At 46.6% G+C, this 19,880-nt stretch overlaps 1 protein-coding gene across 1 annotated transcript; it reads right to left on the bottom strand.

Moving 5' to 3' along the window:
- Positions 1-2,805: 2,805 nt before the first annotated feature.
- Positions 2,806-17,134, bottom strand: acbd3 (acyl-Coenzyme A binding domain containing 3). Its single transcript, XM_007898289.2, has 8 exons — positions 16,739-17,134; positions 11,723-11,864; positions 7,968-8,108; positions 7,415-7,573; positions 6,447-6,621; positions 4,952-5,111; positions 4,176-4,460; positions 2,806-3,783 (listed from the first exon to the last, which is right to left on the bottom strand). The coding sequence occupies exons 1-8, from the start codon at positions 17,076-17,078 to the stop codon at positions 3,572-3,574; spliced, it is 1,614 nt and encodes a 537-aa protein (XP_007896480.1). The 5' UTR covers positions 17,079-17,134; the 3' UTR covers positions 2,806-3,571.
- Between the last annotated feature and the right edge of the window lie 2,746 nt (positions 17,135-19,880).

Raw genomic sequence — 19,880 nt, 5'->3', positions numbered from 1 at the left:
ATCCCGTTGGTTAGCAGATTTGGAATCAGCTCAGCTACAAGGATACCCTGCTTATTTCCCCTTACCCCCCCACCCCCATAGAACACAAACTTACAAGTATACGCCTTTCGAGTCAGGACGATATCCCAAAGCGCTTCATGACAGCGGACTGCGCTTCTGAGTTGGGGTGAGGATGGGGAAAGATGACCAAAAGTGAAGTCAGAGAGATACATTTTTAAGACGCATCTTGAAAGTGAGTAGGAATGGAGCTTTTGGTCATTTCCTTCCTCGCCCCCAGTTCAGAAGCCCAGTCTGTTATGTCAAACTGACCTGGGAACGTGGACGGACAATGTCGAGGGAGCTTTACTTTGTATTTAACCTGTGCTGTCGCTGACAGTATAGACAGAGAGACTCCGGGATGGAGATCAGAGTGCAGGAACAGAATGGCTGAAAGCTCGGCAAATACTGGTGGAGCAGCCGACATGAAGCAGACTGCTGCCCCCTGAATGAAGGGAAAAGCTGAGTTCGTAAGGTTGAAAGTTGGAGACATAGAGATGGGGCAAGACCGTGAAGGGATTTGAGAGAACGAGGATCTTAAACTCGATCCACTCGAGGAGAATAGTATCCAAGGAGAGTGATGCAGAACGCAGGGAGAGAACCTCACAGGGAATCCTTTCCTCGTTAGTGAAGTACTTTTTTTTTCCCTTTTGGAGAAGGAACATTTATTTTCCAAGTGACAAAGAATTCCCGAAGACAACGTGCACACACAAGGTCTCAGCACGTCAGTCAGTAAGCCACTCGGAGAGAGGAGTAGAATTACAGATAAATGTAGTTTAATCAAGATTAAATATATTATTCAAAGAAATTGGTTTTGAAAATTGCACCGTCATAACTGCACAGATCAAAAAGGAGGAAATTAAAAAGCTGAAGGCATTTAAAAATCTTTCGGACTTGAAAATTCTGGCAAACCTCAACTCCTCCTGCACACTTGGTGGGGTGGGGGAGAAGAGGTAAATCAGCCACACCAACGATCTGCTACCCCCCTCCCCCCATTAAATTTCCACCTCTCTCACCCCACCCCCCACCTCGCGACTCCCATCCATCCACCTACACAGACCTTACAAAAGAAAAAAAAACACAACATATATAATCACAGCTGACCAACAGTAAAAGTAAACCAGTAATTCAGGACAGCTGTAAATACAAAGCAAAATAGAGGAGGAGGCGGCTGGAGGGGTGGGGGGTAATATATACAAAAAAGGATATTAAAACAAATCAGATTAAAACGTATAAGAAGCTGCTGTTGGAAATCTTGGCTTCTTCAGGTCTGTCAGCCCCTTCCCTCTCAGGCTCTATCCGGACGGGAGTTGAGTGCTTTTCTTGTTGAACTATCGCAATTTGATTAATTTTTTTTATTTCTCTCCTCCCCCCCCCTCCCCCCCGCCACCCCAATAAAAAAGGCATTTCACCTCGTGTTGGGGGATGATGCGGCTAGTCACCCGAGGGGCTATTCTGAAGGGGTGGTGGGGGGTAGGGGAAGGGGAGGTTCAGCAAGAGGGATTTTAGTTTGGGCAGCCAGGTGCCTGACACTTGCTTAAGCCTCCACTTATCCACAGAAAATTCCCGATGTCTGGGACCAGCATCTTAGCCTTGCAGGGTTAACAGGAGCTAAGTGGGCAGAATCCCTCCCCCCCAGTGAGTGATGTGACCAATGAAGTGCTGTCATCAGCAGTGCAGACCCCCCCAACCACCCCGGCTCAGGAACTGGACTAGAGACCACCACAGAGGCTGAACTCAATTCTGACATTCCATTGTCAAACATACCACCTGAGAGTCAAGAAAACCCCGCTTATCTTCTCCCACCCCGACCACCCACCCCCACCCCGCAAATGAAGACTGGTTGGGAGTGAGAAACTCAGAGTGAAAGCTTTCCTCACTGGACGTCTAACAGAGCAGCTGGGCTGGCTCATTCTGAAAGAAACTTGGAAAAGATCTGGAGGTGATCAGAGCTCAGAGACTCGCGAGGATTAGGAAATTTGGGATGCCACAATGCTGAGTGCAAGCACATACACCCACACCCAAATGTGTATATGTCGGGTGAATCCAAAGTCCTTACTCATCAGTCCAAATGCGATGTTCAAACCACCATGCCTTGTCAACGCTTACACATATAATCTCGGTGACAAAAACTTTCAGGAACACGATGATGAAAGACATCTCCTGTAAGAGCTGCTCACGCTCTACCAATGTTGTCTTTTAAAAAAGAACATAATTCATAATTAAAAACTCTTTGCGTAAGGGCTTCTGATTCACCCTGTATAATAACGGTGGCATAAAAATTCAAAAACCATTGTGTCAATAGAAAGGTGTTCCCAACGCCAAATGGGAACACCTATAATATTCATGTAATATACAGAGTTAGACCCCACTCCCTCACCCGCTTTACCGAGATGGAAGAAGAAGCAGCTCCCTTTTCCCTTCCCCATCGGGCTCCCCCCACACCCATGTGTCTGTCACTGGAGAAGTGGAGTACAGCAGGTCCACATGGTGCCCCCCCACTGCCACCCCACCAAAGCCCCTCAGACCTGCAGTCACCCCTAATCTTTTTCTCTTTCATAAGAATGTCACAAAAATGTTTTTTTTAAAAAACATCTTTCCTTGAAGGATCCGTGTCCCCTTCTCTGCCCACAGTGGTTGTTTATCACAGATCTGAACCTGCCGGACACACCCATCACCGTCCCCTCAAGCCCATCAAGGAAGCCTCGATCAGTGTCTATATCAATACAGCAAACATGCTGCCAAGAGAGCGGGTCTCAGTCTTGTTCCTCAATATACTGTCCAACATCAGCTACTCACAGGCTGTACACTGAAAACTCAGGCTGTGCGACTGGAGGTGGAGGGACAGGAGTTTTGATGGTGATATAGGGAGGAGGGAATGTAGACAGTGAGTCTCAGTAGGCTGTATGACTTGGTGTTAAGGGGGAAAAACACTGAGGGTGTTAGTTTGACCCAGACACGTCCACAAGAGTCCGTCATTAGCTCACAATCTGGAGGATTCTGGACAAAGCTCCGTCAGTCACTTCTTCAAACTGCCCCCTTAGCAAAAAATGCCACCGATTTTTAAAGTTTAATAAGACTTTATAACAAAAAGAGTGGAGAAGATTAATTCTCGGACAGGTTTATGGAATCTCTTAAGGCAGCCCTGGCGCTATGCTGTGTAATGTCTGAGCATTTGCTGAAAGGGAAACAGGCAGAGAGAGGGGAAGGAGGGGAGGAGAGAAGGAGTGGAAAGGAAACATAAAGGAATACCCACAGCGAACAGCGACACGGACAGGTAGAGATAAAAGTCTAACATAGCATCATCTCCTGGCAGTGATAGTTACCAATTGTACATCCATCACCTCCCAACCCACTTTCCCCTCCACTGCACATTGTTTCCCCAACTCCCCACCACTCCCCCACCGCCACCACACACCTCCGATCTTCCCACTCTACGCCTCAGTTTTGTTTAAGGATAATTATTTTTGACGCACGGTGTGCAAATTAAAGATTTACAAAAAAAAGTACAGGTGTCTAAACATTAGTTACACGTTTATCTGGTATAATACACTCTGTAATAAACTGTTTTTGACCTCCACAAGGAATACGAGTTATCGAATTTAAGGAGATAGACACCCCGGCCCGGGTACTGGTGGCTTCCAGCGTACACTTCCTCATGACAGTCCCGTCTGTAGACTGGAACCACCTCATCCACCTGCACTTTTCTGGCGCTCTTCTTGACTTTTTCCTCTCCGCTGGGACTCTCTAGAGGAAAAGAAAAACAGTACGGACGTTTCAAACAACACCAGCTTATAATGTTCAGCGCCTTTCACAAAGCAGATCGACTCAAAGTGCTTGACAACTCCTCCTTACACAATCCAATAATTATTAATAATAAATCTTGCATTTCATGTAGCGCCTTATCACATTGTTGAGGCACCTCAAAGCACTTCACAGAATATAAAACATTGTTTTAAAAAAAATAAATTTGGTCATTCAATCCACCACGGTTTTGTGTTTCGCCCACAAAAATATACAGTCTCCTCCTCCCTCCCTCAGGCTCTGCCACTGTCAAGCACGCTGGGACGCTATATAAGCGCAAGTTGTTGTTGCATGACTGTCAACACCAGCTAGTGAGAGCAATTGCGTTATTCTACCTTCATCTTCCTCCTCGTCGTCGCTGGACTCGCTAACGTGCACGCTGACTGCCGTGTTCGGAGAATCCGTCCATTCAAAATACACCCCAAAGCCTATGTCATAATTGTCTGTAGCAAATTCCCAGAAGAGGTAGGAGCCCTCGTCATGCGTGGGGACCCTCACGGTCACCACCTCTCCTCGGCCCACCGCGATCACAGAGTCTGCGTCCTGACGGATCTTCTCCTTAAAATCTTTGATCTGTGGCCGGGTCCACATGGACGGTGCTGCTATCACCGGAATTCCATCTGGGAAAAAAACAATGGGATCACATAGGGATGTGGGAAGGTACGGCCCCCAAAAATAGTGTTGGGACTCATCTAAACAGTCCTCAACTAATGTCATCTCCATCTCTTAACAAATTAATGATACTTGCGTTCAGTACAGTGCTTATCACGTCGGCAAAATGTCTCAGGATTTATTGTCAAGTGAATTGACTGTGTATTTTCAGGGTGAAGGATACCCAATTGCGTTCAGCAATGTCTCACAAACAGTCATGGATTGAGTAACCAAATCTTTTTTTTGGTGGGGGGGGTGTGGGTTGAAGGGATTATTATGCACAGAAAGTGATCTGCCAATTGAATAATTATTGGGTCCCACTTACTGCTAGGAAAACAGAGGTGTGAGGAGTTAGGAAAATTGTCTAAGGTTTTGCCCTCGAGGCGAGGGCGCTAACCACTACACTGCAGGACTCCAAACTGTAGATTCGGAGAGGCAAATGTAGGCTCAATTGACTGACCTTTTGGTCCGTTCTCGAGCACTTCCTCGGCTGTTTCTGGCTCAGGCTCTTTCTCCAAGCTGTCCATCTGGCCGGGAGTCTGTCCGTTCACGGTTGGCATCTCCCCGACCCCCGAGTGGGTGGCGGCTACAATTGGCTCCTGCTGTTTCTGTAGGGTGGCCTGCCCAAAACAAAGACTATCAGATTCAAGAGAAGCCAGTCACAGGCAGCAAGATCCTGGAGCCTAACTGTAGCGCCGCAGGGTCTTTTACATCGACCTGAACAGGCAGACAGGACCTTGGTTTAACATCTCTCCCGAAGATCGGCACCTCCAACATTGCAGCCCCCCTACCCCAGCACTGGCAGCCAAGACACTTACAGAGTCTGGAACTCTCAAGCGAGAGTGCTATAGACTCAGCGCCTTGGACATTCTCCTGACGTGAAAGACACTATACAAATATAATTTGTTGTCGTTGTTATACCAAGCTGACAAGTACAGTCCACAATCTCAACAAACCCTCCCGACGTGAAAGGTGCTACATAAGTGTAAATTTATAAAGTGACTGTGTATTTTGTGGGTGAAACATAGAAGGCAGTTTGTGCACAGCAGTGTCCCACAAACAGCCATGAGAGTGAGTGACCAATTTTATCTGGGGCATTGTTGGCCAAGACACTGAGAGAGAGAAACTCTCCCTTCGCTTTTCAAATTGTGCCACAGGATCTTTAACATCCACCTGAACAGGCAGAACAAGGATTCAGTTTAACACCTCATCAGAAGGATGGGAGAATGCGAGTCGGAAGTTGGAAATTCTGTCCAGGAATTACAATTTGCATTTATCCAACAGCTTTCACACCAGGACCACGCAAAGCGCTACACACAGGTGGCTGGAAGCACATTTGAAAAGACTGCTTTTTTGTTGGATTCCGAAGGTGGGGAGGATGGGGGCGAGGTATAAGGACCCGTGGGGAGGGGGACGAAAGGCTGAACACTTGCCCACCGATGGTCATGAAGCTTGCTGGTGCTTAATGAGCACAGGCAGTGACCAGGGCAGTTGGGTCACGGAGGCACATTGGGGGGGAGGGGGGCGTCGGTGGAAGATCCCGAAGTGCTCAAGAAAGACCGAAATGGCATCAACAACAACAAAATACATTTGTATAGCGGGAGGACATCCGAGGGCACTGGACAGTCATGAATTTTCACCCGAGCTGGGGGTTGGGATCAGGAGGGGTGGAGGACAGAAAGGATAGGGGTAGAAGGACCGATGGCGCAGTTGAATAGTCTTGAGACGGGCCTTGAAGGGAGGGGGTTCGTGTGTGAGGTTCACACTCTGTGTGAGCTGCACTTTGGTGGGGGTGGGGGGGGGGAATCTTGTGGAAACACCAGGGCTGATGTGAGGCTTAAGGGGAAGGTGATTGTAGCCACTCGAGAGTGAGGGAGATCCCATGGAAGAGCTTGAGAACAACCCGAATGACAGGACGTTCTATGTATAGCAGTCGCTGTGTAAGGCTCTCTCACCTGCTGCTGTGCGAGCTGCACCTGGTAGAGCTGCTGCATGTACTGCTGATAGTGCTGCTCCTGGAGCTGTCGGATGAGCAGCTGCTGCTGCTCCAGGTTACCGGGGAACTGCTGGGCCGCGTACTGCTGAAACTGCACCGCCGTCTGTGCATTCAGGGCCGCCATGATCTGCTGCCTGCAACACAGCAACAGCTTGTCTTTATACAGTGCTCTTCACGTGGGGCAATGTCTCGGAATGCTTAACAGTGGCAGAGCCCAACGCAGAGCCGGTGAGGGGAGAAAGAAGGTAACCCCATTTCAAAACATAATCACCCTCACATTGGACACAGCAACTTATCACATCATGATAAGCGCTTCACAGGACACACTGTAAAGTGTCGTGACTGTGTTTTGTGGACAAAAGTCGGCAGCCAGTTTGCACACAGCAGTGTCCCACAAACAGCCATGGATTGAGTGACCAGTTTTATTTGGGGGAATGGTGGCCAGGACACCGGGAGAGAGAAACTCCCTTCTCTTTTCCAATAGTGCCACAGCATCTTTAAAATCCACTTAAATAGGTAGACAGGATCTTGGTTTAACATCTCATCCAAGAGATTTAAAGAAGGGAACGACGGAAGGCGGGATGCAGTAAGACTGAAGCAGGGCATCAAGAGGGGGAGAGACAGGCTGAGCATAAGGGAAAATTGGAAATCCAAAGGGAGAGATGTAAGGGGAGATGAGGGGAAGAGATGGCGAGAGGTAGAGATGAATGGGGGTGTGAGAGAGAGAGAGAGAGACGGAGAGGGTGGAGAGAAAAGACAGAGAGGGAGAGTGTGGAGAGAGAGAGGGGGAGAGAGGGAGGAGAGAGAGAGATGGTGGACAGAGAGAAATAGATGGAGAGAGTAGACAAAGAGAGACGGAGAGAGGGAAAAGAGGGAGAATGTGGAAGACAGAGACGGAGAGAGAAAGGCCGGCTCAGCAGCTCTTACTTCTGCTGCTCCATTCGTAATCGCTCCTCCTCCAGCCGCCTCCTCTCCTCCTCTTCCCGTCTCTTCTTCTCTTCCTCCTCTAGCTGCCGTCGCTCTTCCTCCTGCCGCAGCCGCTCTCGCTCCTCCTCCTCCTGGCGCCGCTTCTCCTCCTCTTCTCTCCTGAAGACGAGACAAAATAAACAAAATGGTCAGAAATGAAAACAGAAACCCGCAGCAATCAACATCAAAGTGGAACTGAGCAAAGCAACTGCTATCGGTTACGTAACACTGTCGCGTTTCTCTGGGACCAACCTACACGTTACCTTAGCCTACTTGATCTGGAATCGTACAACACATTCCTTTAAATCTTTTCTCTGCCTATTGTTTGGCAGACCATTCCCATTCTCCCCTCTTTCTCTCTACTCTTCCTTCTCTATTTTATGGGAGGTGACATACGGTTCTCGAACAACCTGCACGCTACTTTAGGCTGCTTGATCGGCAAGCACTAATCATGCAGCGCATTTCTTAAAATCTTTCCTCTGCCTGTTGACCGGCACGCTGTTTCCGTTCTCACCTCTTTCTCTCTTGCTCTTCCTTCTCTATTTTATGGGAGGTGACGTACGGTTGGAACAGGCAGCAGCATTTGTTCAGGAGCTGGACAAATTCCACCATGGCATCCTCCTTCTGCATGCTCCCCAAGGCCGTCCACACTCTCCTAATGAACAGAGACCAGAGCAGTGCTGTGAGAACATCAATCAGCAACGGAAAGGAAAGGGAAGGAGGGGGTGGGAGGGCTCAAACAAAGCCGAGTGACGCCTGGCATTGAGCACTCACCTTGAACGAAAGAATACACACTAAAGGAACGGACGCCCACACAAAGGTGGCAAATGCGGGAGAAACAAATGAGTTCCGGAAGGCGCTGCTGGCTGGTGTACAATAAGAGCACACTGAACAGGACAGCGCCATTCACACGCACAATCTCCCTCTCCTCTCTATCACCCACGTCATGACAAGATGCGTGCTAGGATGAACCATTTACACTGATGTGAAGCTGTTTTCTGGTCATGTTTGACAAACGTGGAGGTGCGTCACCATGATTAAGAGTATGCAAACCAGACACAGAGTAGTATGCATGTCACCTACACATGGAAATTTCCCTGCGTCACTAACGGATTGCTGGAGGGACACTCTGCTTCCTAATTAGGTATACAATGTCAAGAGCCAAGACATGGATACCACAGAGTGTGTGTTGGGGTAACTGCTGGTGTCTAACAACAAGAACAACAAAATTACATTTGTATAGCGCCTTTCACATCGGGAAGATGTCCCAAGGCGCTGGACAGTCAGTGTTTCGGACCCAAGCTGGGATTCAGGACTGGGGAGGGTGGAGGACATGGTGGGGGATGCTGGGTGATCAAAAGCATAGTCGAAGAGGAGGGTCAAGAGATGGGTCTTGAAGGAGGCAAGTGAGGGAGTGAGGCAGAGGGACTGCGGGATGGAGTTGCAGAGGGTGGGGCAGAGTGGCAGAAGGCCCACCCGCCAATGATGGGGCAGGCGAGGCGGGAGGCGTGAAGCAGGCCAGAGCCCGCTGAGCAGAGGCAGCGGGCAGGATGGTAGGGTTTAGGAAGTCGCAGAGGTAGGGAGGGAGCAAGACCATGGAGGGCTTTGAAGGTGAGGACCAGGATCTTGAACTGTATCCTCTGTGTGATGGGAAGCCAGTGGAGTCGGGCGAGGATGGGGGCGATAGGGTCACGGAGCCTGGTGAGGGAGAGGACACAGACTGCTGAATTCTGGATGATCTGGAGCCCATGGAGGGAGGAGTTGGGGAGGCTGACAAGCAGGGAGTTTGCATAGTCGAGCCTCAATGTAATAAATGCGTGTATGAGGGCTTTGGCGGCCTGCAGTGTGAGGCAGTGGTGGAGTCGGGCGAAGTTGCAGAAGTGGAGGAAGGCAGAGCAGGTCATGGCACGGATGTGGGATAGAAAGGATAGTTGAGGTTCAAACAAGATGCCAAAGTTCCGGACTGGCTTAGCAATGGTGGAGTGTGCATCCATGGATGGTGATGCTGTCAGCGCCTGAGGAGGCAGAGGGAGCCCTGGTCGCAGATGGACAGAATGTCATTTGTCACTTTGACCAGGGCTGTTTCTGTGCTGTGGGAGACATGGAAACCCGATTGGAGAGGTTCATGAAGGGAGTGGCGGGAGAGGAAGGAGCGAAGCAACAACTCGTTCCAGGACCTTGGAGAGGAAAGGGAGCTAAAACAGCTAAAACTGCATTGCTTGCCATTGATATTGCTGTCTGACAAGCTTTCCTGCTGCTTGTGTAGCTAGGACCACCTTGGCCATTAGGGTTGCAGGGTTAACAGGAGCTGAGTAGAAGGAATTCCTGCCCCCAATGACTGATCTGTCATTTCAAATTCTACTGAAGAGCCAAGCTGGACTAGTCTGTCATCAGCAACATGCATTTATATAGTATCCTTCACACAGGGTAGCGTCTCGGAGCAATTAGCACCAAGCGCTCTGAGACGCTATCCTGCATGAGGGATGCTATATAAAAGTTGTTGTTGTTTTCACAGTGACAATATTATCCCAGGCCAAACTCACAAAGAGAAGGGAGTTTCTCTCTTCCACTATCCTGGCCAACAATCCCTCAGGTAAATTCCATCACTCACTTCATGGCTGTTTGTGTGACATTGCTATGCGCAAATTGGGTGCTGTGTTAGCCTACAAAATGCATGGTAAATCCTGGGAAGCTCTTTGAGTCGTCCTCTCAATGTGAATGGCATCAAATAAGAGGATTATTTACTGTTTCTCTTTCCCAATGGTAACACAGGATTTCAAAAAAACCACCGGACAAAGAGGAGTCACGGAGGGTGCGTAAAACCCAGAACCTTCTGGTTTCAGACCATTTCATCTCTCTCTCCCCCCACCAACACTCTCCACGTATCCCAAGACCTGGTTGAGCTCGGTTGAACTGAGTGCTGGCTGAGGAATCAAAGCCCAGACATAACAATAATCTTTACTTTTGATGTAGTGCCTTATCACATCATTGAGAGGTCTCAAAGCTCTTCAAAGAATATATTATAAAGAGGATTGACTTGAGTATTCTGTGGGTGAAATGCAGCAGCCAATTGCACATGACAGTGTCCCACAAACAGTCGTGGATTGAGTGACCTAATTTTTATTATTTTTATTTATCGTTTTATTTTTTTATTATTTTTTTTGAAGGGAACCTCCGGAAAGCGATCTGCCAATCGACTAACAACCAGGTTCTTACTTACTGCTGGGTAAACAGAGGCGTGTGGAGTAAGGAAACTTGCCTAAGGTTCCGCCCAGCCTGGGAATTGAACCCAGGTTCTTTTGTTTGCGAGGCGAGCGCTCTAACCAATACTCTATGGGATGACACTATTGGCATCCCTCATCAGTGCAGCTCAGTGTCTCGTTGAGCAGTGGCTTTGCCACTGAGCCACTGGGGAAACGAAGAGCCAAAACATGTTTAAACAAAAGGGACTCTTCATGGTTATCCCGTGGGTTCAGTTGAAATATTTTGATTCTGTGAAGCCAACAGAATTTACAGGGTGAGCACAAAGCTGCTGCTCAAGTGCCATTAGAGCAACTGATTCGCAGCAACTTGGAATAAACCATTCATTGGTGACAAGAAGTAACTGAACACCCATTGATTCAGGCACGGCTCGCTCAGCACAGAGCCCGGGCTGTTCATCACCGCCTATTACAGTCAGCACTAAGTCTCCTTTATACATTGGAAGTTGGAATGGTATTGCCTCCACAGAGACATTTTGATGCTGTTATCAAATAAAATTGGCCACTCATTTCACGACTGTTTGTAATAATAATAACCCTTGAGTGTGACATAGTGCCTTAGCGTGTCATTGAGATGTTTCAAAGTGCTTCACGGAATATACTGCAAAATGAATTGACTGTATATTTTGTGGGCAAAATGCAGCAGCCAATTGCACACAGCAGTTGAGTGACAAAATGTTTTTTTATTTTGGAAGGATTATTACCCCAGATAGCGATCCACCAATCGAATAACAACTGGGTTCCTACTTACTGCTCGGTAAACAGAGGCTTGTGGAGTAAGGAAACTTGCCTAAGGTTTTGAACCGCCTGGGAATCGAACCCGGGTCCTCACGCTTGCTCCAACCACTATGTTACAGGATTCCAAATACACAGGCTGACTCAGACAGGAGAGATTAATCTGACACTGACCTATCCTAACTCACCTGCATCGCTGATAATTCGAACCAACTGAAGTGGGTGTCTGACTGATAAAAACACGCCAAGCTGCGAGAATCAGGGTAACAATTACCTCCGATCGCTGCCAAGAACATCAAAGAAGCCGACCTCAGGACACGTGTCAGGACTGTAGGGACCGGCTGAGATCTGTTTCTGCAGAGCTACCAGTTTAAGTTTCTCTTCGTACGTTGGGTGAAAAGCTTTTCCGTCCTTCTCTGTAAACAGAAAGATAACTATTAAAGAACATCCATCTTCCTTCTCCTTTCCACATTTCATGCATGACATACAAAAATCACTGCAGCACTAGTGGGGTCCAAGCATATTGGTTAGCATGCTCGCCTCGCAAGCGAGAGGACGTGGGCGGGGTGAAATCTTAGGCATCCTTCCTTACTCCACAAGCCTCTGTTTATCTAGCAGTAAGTAGGAACCTGGGTGTTTTTCGATTGGCGGATCGCTTTCCTTGGGTAATAACCCATCCAAGAAAATAATAACAATAATTTGTTCACTTAATCCACAATAGTTTGTGGGACACTGTGATGCACAATTGACTGCTGCGTTTCATCCACAAAATACAGCCAATTAACTTGACAGTATATTCTGTGAAGCTCCTTGAGACATTAACAATGTGATCAGGCACTATATTAAATGCAAGGATTATTATTATTACTTCTGCCCAAACTCATTAAGGTTCCCACTCCCATTTGCCACCTTCCTGAAAAAAACTTCAGGCCTTGAGCTGCCAATCCAGATTGTTAGGCTCATGCTATCCTTCAAGGAGACAAGAGGTGGTTTCAGATGGATGTTAAAGACCCTGTGCCACAATTATTTAATAAATAATCCTTGCATTTGATATATTGCCTTATCACATCGTTGAGACGTTTTAAGGCTCTTCACAGAATGTACTGTAAAGTGGATTGCGTACTGTATTTTGTGGGCGAAACGACACAGCCAATTGCGTACAGCAGTGTCCCACAAACAACAACAACAAAATTACATTTATAGAGCACCTTTCACGTCGGGAGGACGTCCCAAACAGTTGTGGAGTGAGTGACCAATTTTTTTTAAAAAAGGGATTATTAACCCCTCAGAAAGCAGTCAACTAATAACTGGGTTCCTACTTACTGCTAGGTAAACGTTTGGAGACTTATGAAGTAAACTTGCGTACGGTTTCACTCCGCCCAGGAATCAAACCTGGGCCCTCTCGCTCGTACAGTGAGCGCACTAACCACTATTCTACTGGACTCCAATAATTAAAAACCACAAAGGAGTTTCTATTGGTAACCCGGCTGCCAATGACCCGGATTGATGGGTCGTTCACCTCCTGGCTGTTTGTGTGATCATGTTGGCAATGACAGCTGGTATTAACAACCACTAAAATTGATGGCAACTACCCAATGCATTCAGAGAGGTTTTAATGTGATATACTATAAAGAGGCTGTAAAAGCTCTTCCTTTAATCCAATGAAACAGAATGCTTGAGCAGTAAAGATATGCCTTCTCCTGTTGCTATGCTACAAATTCAGGTCCATTCTCAAACACAGCCACCGTGAAGCTATAGGAGCTATACCTGATCAGCGACCTGAAAAACCCCATGACTTTAATCGTGTTAATTTAACAATTAAAACATAAAATGTTTCAAAAAAAGTACTGAGCAACCATTTCAACAAACTATTTCACTTTTCACACTTAATAATAATAATATTTGCATTTGATATGGTGCCTTATCACATCATTGGGACGTCTCAAAGCACTTCACAGAATATTCTGTAAAAGTGGATTGACATGCATTTTATATTTTAATTAAATAAATTGTATATTTTTTAAAAGAATGCTTTTTAAATTTATATTTTAAATATATTTAATATGAAATATATTTTATATTTTAAACATATTTCAATTTTATATCATAAAATGGAATGCTTGCCTATAACCATCCTTCCCGCACTAATGTTTGTCCTATTAGGAGTCTTCTATAAAGTCTGCACACACACAAGCAGGCTCACCGAAGAGAGGTCAATCTTAAGAGAAAGCCAGTCAGTGCTCTCAATGGCAATTTATGCGATTTAAACTGGTTAAATTGCAGCAGTTTTCCCAACACACATTCTGGGATCCCCAAGCTTTGCCGAAACCTTGGGCAGGCGAAACCTTGGGCAAGTTTCCTTACTCCACACAGAGCCTAATAATAATCCCTCCAAAACCAAAAACAATAATAAATTGGTCATTTTCAATCCATGACTGTTTGTGGGACATTGCTGTGCCACGTTGGCTGCCGCGTTCGCCCACAAGTATACAGTCAATTCACTTTACAGTGTGTTCTGTGAAGCACTTTGGGACGTCCTCCCGACGTGAACAGCGCTATATCAAATGCAAGGATTATTATTATTATTATTATTATCATCACTTGCTTGCTTTGAGTGGCAGGGTGGGGGGTGGGGAAGAGGAATGAGGAAGAGGTCAGAGTTACAGTTGAGCCAATAAGAGAAAGGATTGGAACACACAGCGCTGCAGATTAAGGCCACCTGGAAAGTGCTAATATGTGGGTCTCAGGTGAGAACAGCATTCAGCTTGGCTATAAAAATCCTATGCAATTAAATAATCTGCCGACAACAATCAGTTCTGGCCCACAGGTAGAAGAATGAGCACTCGGGCAAGGTACCTGAGGGCAGCCAGCCCAGGAAACTATTTCCCAACATGGAGCCATGCCTTCAGCCTTTCGGCCACAAAATATACAGTTACTCCACTTTACAGTATATTCTGTGAAGCACTCTAAGACACCTCAACAACGTGATAAGGCCCTATATCAAATGCAAGGATTATTATATTCAGCAAGAGGCGAAGAGATTGAGAGGGAAAGCGTATACAAATACATAAATAAAAAACACCCCAAATTTAAAAAGTCCAGGAGAACAACCCGTCACTAAATATTTAACATTAGAACTGACCAGCTGTGGCATCCTGACTTTCAGCTGTGTCCTTCGGCCTCTGTTAACCCATCCATCACAACCAGAGAATTAATGATGGGCTACGTATCTCTAACCAGTTACTTCTACAACCCATGTTTACAAACAGAATCAAAACAAATAATAATAATCATAATTGGTCACTCAATCCACGACTGTTTGTGGGACACTGCTGTTCGTAATTGGCTGCTGGGTTTAGCCCACAAAATATTCCATCATGCCACTTTACAGTGTACCCTGTGAAGCGCTTTGAGACGTCCTGACGAGGCGATAAGACTCTAGATCAAATTCAAGGATTATTACTATAAACGGAAATAACCAATGCCAATTTTTTTTAAAAGTCTAATTAGTCCCAGAATCTACTCGCAGAGATAAAAATCTAAAGTAACTGTAGTATTTCAATCAATGACAATTTTTCCAGTGAGAGGGTGCGGTGCAACTGAATGGAATCTGTCATGGATGACACAAACTAAGGACAAGGAAGCAGTTAGGAGAACCAGGAAGTTGCCAGATTATAATTTATCAATGGAGAAATGTCTCCCCTGTGCAAACATTATGCAGTGCACACACATGCAGATATTTCAAGTAACTTTTCAAAGAAGCTGGACAAAGGTCTTGTTGACATGCATCATAAACTGTATAGTTCCTAATCATCTTGCCCATCCCACACACACACACACACACACATGCAAAAGCATCTCCCTCATGAAACTGATAAGCCTTCCCTTGCAGACAACACATTCTCACACTGTGCTGGATAGGATACAGTTGTATAGGATACAAAAAAGGGCTGAAGTCTGGTTGGTGACGCAACTCATTTCACCTGTAACCTTCAAACACTATCTCTTGCAGCTTCTCCTGTGTTTGTCTATCATATCAACTACAATCATTGTACCCCACTGAACATTTCCCTCTCGAATACCTCAAGCTCCGTATGAGCCCTGAGACTGGCTCCAAGGGAAAACGTTTGGCAATGGAATGTTGGAATCAAGTACACCCTCTGTGGCGTACTGCTGATGACAGATCACTCAGCCTGGCTCATTGGCAGAACATGGGAGGAGCAGATCGGTCACCAGGGGCAAGGAATCATCCCACTTATCTCCAAAGTGTTGGGAGAATAGGGTGGTCCCGGCTGGACAAGCAGGAGAAACTTTCGAGACAAGAGACTTCAATGGTAAGCTCTGTGGTCTTAGCTGGTTAGACTCCAGCAATTACCCCAGCACACACACACTGCGGTCCCCAAGCCTTGGCTCTTGCCAACCTGCGTCTAATACTTTTGGAATTAGGCAAGTAGTGTGCATCCCTCCAGGGAGTGTGCATTCCACTCCAGACGCAGTAATTTCCATGTGCAGGTGGCATAAGTATGTAGAACTCTCAGTCTGCAGTTAGTCTAAGGCCACACTCCAATGCAGTGCTGGAGGGACGTTGTATTGTCGGAGATGCCATCCTTCAGATGCGACTTTAAACCAAGGTCCTGTCTACCTATTCTGGTGGACATTAAAGATCTCATGGAATGATTGGAAAAGAAAGGGGAGTTTCTCTCTCCTGGTGTCCCAGCCAACAACCCCCAAATAAAATTGGTTGCTCATTCCACGCCCGTTTCTGAGACACTGTTGTGTGCACACTGGCTGCCGCTTTACTCCCACAAAATACCCAGTCAATCCACTTTCCGGTGTATCCTGTGAAGTGCTTTGAGATGTCTCAACATTGTGATAAGGCGCTATATCAAATGCAAGGATTATTATTATTAAAAAGAAGCCTAGTTTATAGGACCTGGGTTCGATTCCTGGTAAGGACAAATTTCCTTACTCCACACGTAAGTGGGAACCCGGTTGTTAGTTAGTCGATGGACTGCTTTCTGGGGTAATAATCCCTTCACAATAAATAATAATTTGGCCACTCAACCCATGACCGTTTGTGGAACACTGCTGCGCGCAATTGCCCATACAATAAGCAGTCACTGTACTCGACACAGTATATTCTGTGAAGCTCTTTGAAGTCTGGGCGACACGATCAGGTGCTGCATCAAAATGCAATGACTATTGCTGTTACGACTGCTATATGGCTATTATTATTGCCGCAAACACCAACGCTGAGGTTAAATGGGGGGATTGAGGGGCGAGTCAATACCTTTAAAGAATTTAAGGGCCAGGCAGTAGAGCTCCCTCAGGGGGAAGCCCCACGCGTTCTCCATCTTCTCGGCCTCTCTGGGGGTTTGCTCCGGCTCCAGCTCGGGGTCCACGTCGTTGGCGGCGGCCACTGCGGACCCACCGCCCTCTCCGTCTCCAGAGCCGGGCGTAGGCCCGTCCGGGAGTGAGTTCAAACGGTTGTGGCTGTGGACGGAGGCCGAGGCCGAGGCCGCCTCCACCTCCTGCCGCTCAGGTTCGGGGCTGAGCGTCAGCCCGTCGATGGACACCTCCAGTCGGTTGCTGCCTGCGCTCCCGTCGGCCGCCGCCATCATCCTGAGCATCCCCTGCCTGGCCGCCCGGCTCCCTCCCTCCCGCTCTCTCTCTCTCTCTCTCCCCCCCTCCCCAGCCCCGCTCCCTGGCGGCCACGTAACCAGGCGCCGCGTCACTTTCCCCCGAGAACCGGAAGTCGCGCCGTCTCGCTGTTCCGGTGGTGGTTGCTAGGAGACGGCCAAATCAGGCCTAACTCCCAGGCTTCATAATCATCATCATCATCGTCACCATCATCATCATAATAATCCTGGCGTTTGATACGGCGCTTTTCACGTCGGGAGGACGTCCCAAAGCGCTTCACAGAACACACTGTAAAGTGAATTGACTGTATATATTTGCGGGCGAACGCGGCAGCCAATTGCGCACAGCGATGTCCCACAAACGGTCGTGGATTGAAAATGACCAATTTATTATTGTTTTTGGTTTTGGAGGGATTATTATTAGGCTCTGTGTGGAGTAAGGAAACTTGCCCAAGGTTTCGCTCGGCCGGGAATTGAACTCGGGTCTCTCGCTTGCAAAGCGAGTGCTCTAACCACTGAGCTACAGGACTCCACAAGTTAGGCTTCCTCCTAACTCCCAATTTACTGACAACGCTCTCTCTCCTCACTCACTCACTCACTCACTCCCCTCTGCACCAGGTGGAATATATTTTTTATATATTCGGATAAATATATGTGTATAAATAATAATCCTCGCAGCATTTGATACGGCGTCTTAACACAGCGTTGAGGCGTCTCAAAGCGCTTCACAAGGATTTACCGCGAAGCGAATTGACTATGTTCTTGCGGGCGAAATGCGGCAGCCAATTGCGTGCGGCGGCGACCCACAAACAGTCGTGGATTGAGTAACCACATTTTTAATATGTTATTCTTGGAAGGGTTTATTATCACAGGAAAGCGATCTGCCAATTGCCTAACAACTGGATTCCTACTTACCGCTTGGTAAACAGAGGCGTGTGAGGTAAGGAAAGTTGCCTAAGGTTTCGCCCCAACCGGGAATCGAATCTGGGTCCTCTCGCTTACGAGGCGAGTGCATAAACCAATATTTCTTACAAACAACAACCCTCACTCCTTTCTCACTTCTCTCTACAGCAAGTGGAATATATTTTTATGTCCTAACAGATTTATTTGTTTTAAAAAATACTTCCCTCTACAGCAATTCTCACTCACATCAATAACAACTCCTCACTCAACAATAATAATAAATTCACGTTCAAAATAAACAGTCACTCCACTTTACAGTGCATCCTGTGAAGCGCTTTGAGATGTCTCAACGATGCGATATGGGTTACATCAATGCAAAGGTTACGTATTATTATTAACTACAAATACACAATCAATACACTTCACAATTCAATCCTGTGAAGCTCTTTAAGATGTCTCAATTGCATAAGGCACTCGACCTGTGGGGGAAACACACACATCAGGACTTTAAGTCTTACAATGAGAGGGAAGCATGCAGTCCTGTTTTGATTTTATTGCAGCAAGAAATCATGTCCTTGAGAAACATCACTTGGAATTGTCTATCCTCCACGGTCACTGGGAAAAGGGGGTAAGCTGCTCCATTAGCACAGAAGAGCTCAGTCCAATGATCCAACGTTAAACGTAAGTCACTATAAATAACTGCTCCTATCCTCGCTGGAGATGGAAACAAGGTAGCCTCGTGGGGGCCAGAAATTCTGCTTCGTCACTGTCTTAATTCCATTTTGTCCTGATTTAAGATGACACCAAATTGAGGGAAATTCTTCAATCCTCGATTAATCTAAAAACCAGTTTGTCAAAGCATTAAACTATGGCAAGTTTGGACGTTGTGCTTGCAACTGGAGTCAGACTGTTCCAAAATTCACTTCATTTCTCTTTTTTCAGACAGCTGTGTGTCTGTCACACATGGAAACCCATCACTGTGTTCAGCCAGGTGTCTGTAACAAGTGAAAACCCATCATCATGATCAGCCGGGTGTCTGACACATATGGAAACCCATAACCATGCTTATGAGTATCCAAACCATAGAGTTCCCACATACATGCCACCTACACATGGAAATTTCCATGTCTCTGGAATGGATTGTGCACTCTACTTGGAGGGACGCACCCTTTTTTTAAAAAAGATAATTCCAGAGAGTACTAGACCCAGGCTGGCAAGAGCAATGTATGCATTGGGGTAAATGCTGGAGTTTAACCAGGTAAAACCACATAGCTCGCCTTTGAGCTGGTAAGCTTCCTGCTGCTTGTTCAGCCAGGACCACCCTACCCGTTAGGGCTTTGACTTGTAGGGTTAACAGGAGCTGAGTGGGAGGATTCTCTGCCCCCAATGAGCATCTCTTCCAAGTTTCACCCACAAAATACACAGTCAATCCACTTTACAACAATAACAAATTACATTTACAATATACTTTACAGTATACAAATTATAATATATTCTGTGAAGCGCTTTGAGATGTGTCAACCATGTGATAAAGCGCTTTATCAAATAACAAAAACTACTTGCATTTATATAGGGCCCTTCATGCACGGCAGCATCTCGGAGCGCTTAACAGTGGCGGAGCCTGACACCAGCTAGGGGGAGGGAGGAGATGACTGTAATGATAATAATCTTTGCATTTGATATAGGACCTCATCACATTGTTGAGACGTCTGAAAGTGCTTCACAGAATGTACTGTAAAGTGAATTGACTCTATAATTTGTAGGTGAAATGCAAGGATTATTTATCTATAAGTCTTGCTGATGTGCCAAGCTAGCCAGTGTGTCTCTTTCTTAAATACAAGCTACAGAGAGAGGAGACTTTCATCCTATCCCTGATCTGAATTTCCCAAA

Source organism: Callorhinchus milii, unplaced genomic scaffold (assembly GCF_018977255.1).
Source record: "Callorhinchus milii isolate IMCB2004 unplaced genomic scaffold, IMCB_Cmil_1.0 Scaffold3, whole genome shotgun sequence".
In the NCBI taxonomy this organism is placed as follows: Eukaryota; Metazoa; Chordata; class Chondrichthyes; order Chimaeriformes; family Callorhinchidae; genus Callorhinchus; species Callorhinchus milii.
The sequence above is the reverse complement of the archived record's forward strand: the minus strand, read 5'-3'. Positions and strand labels throughout refer to the sequence as shown.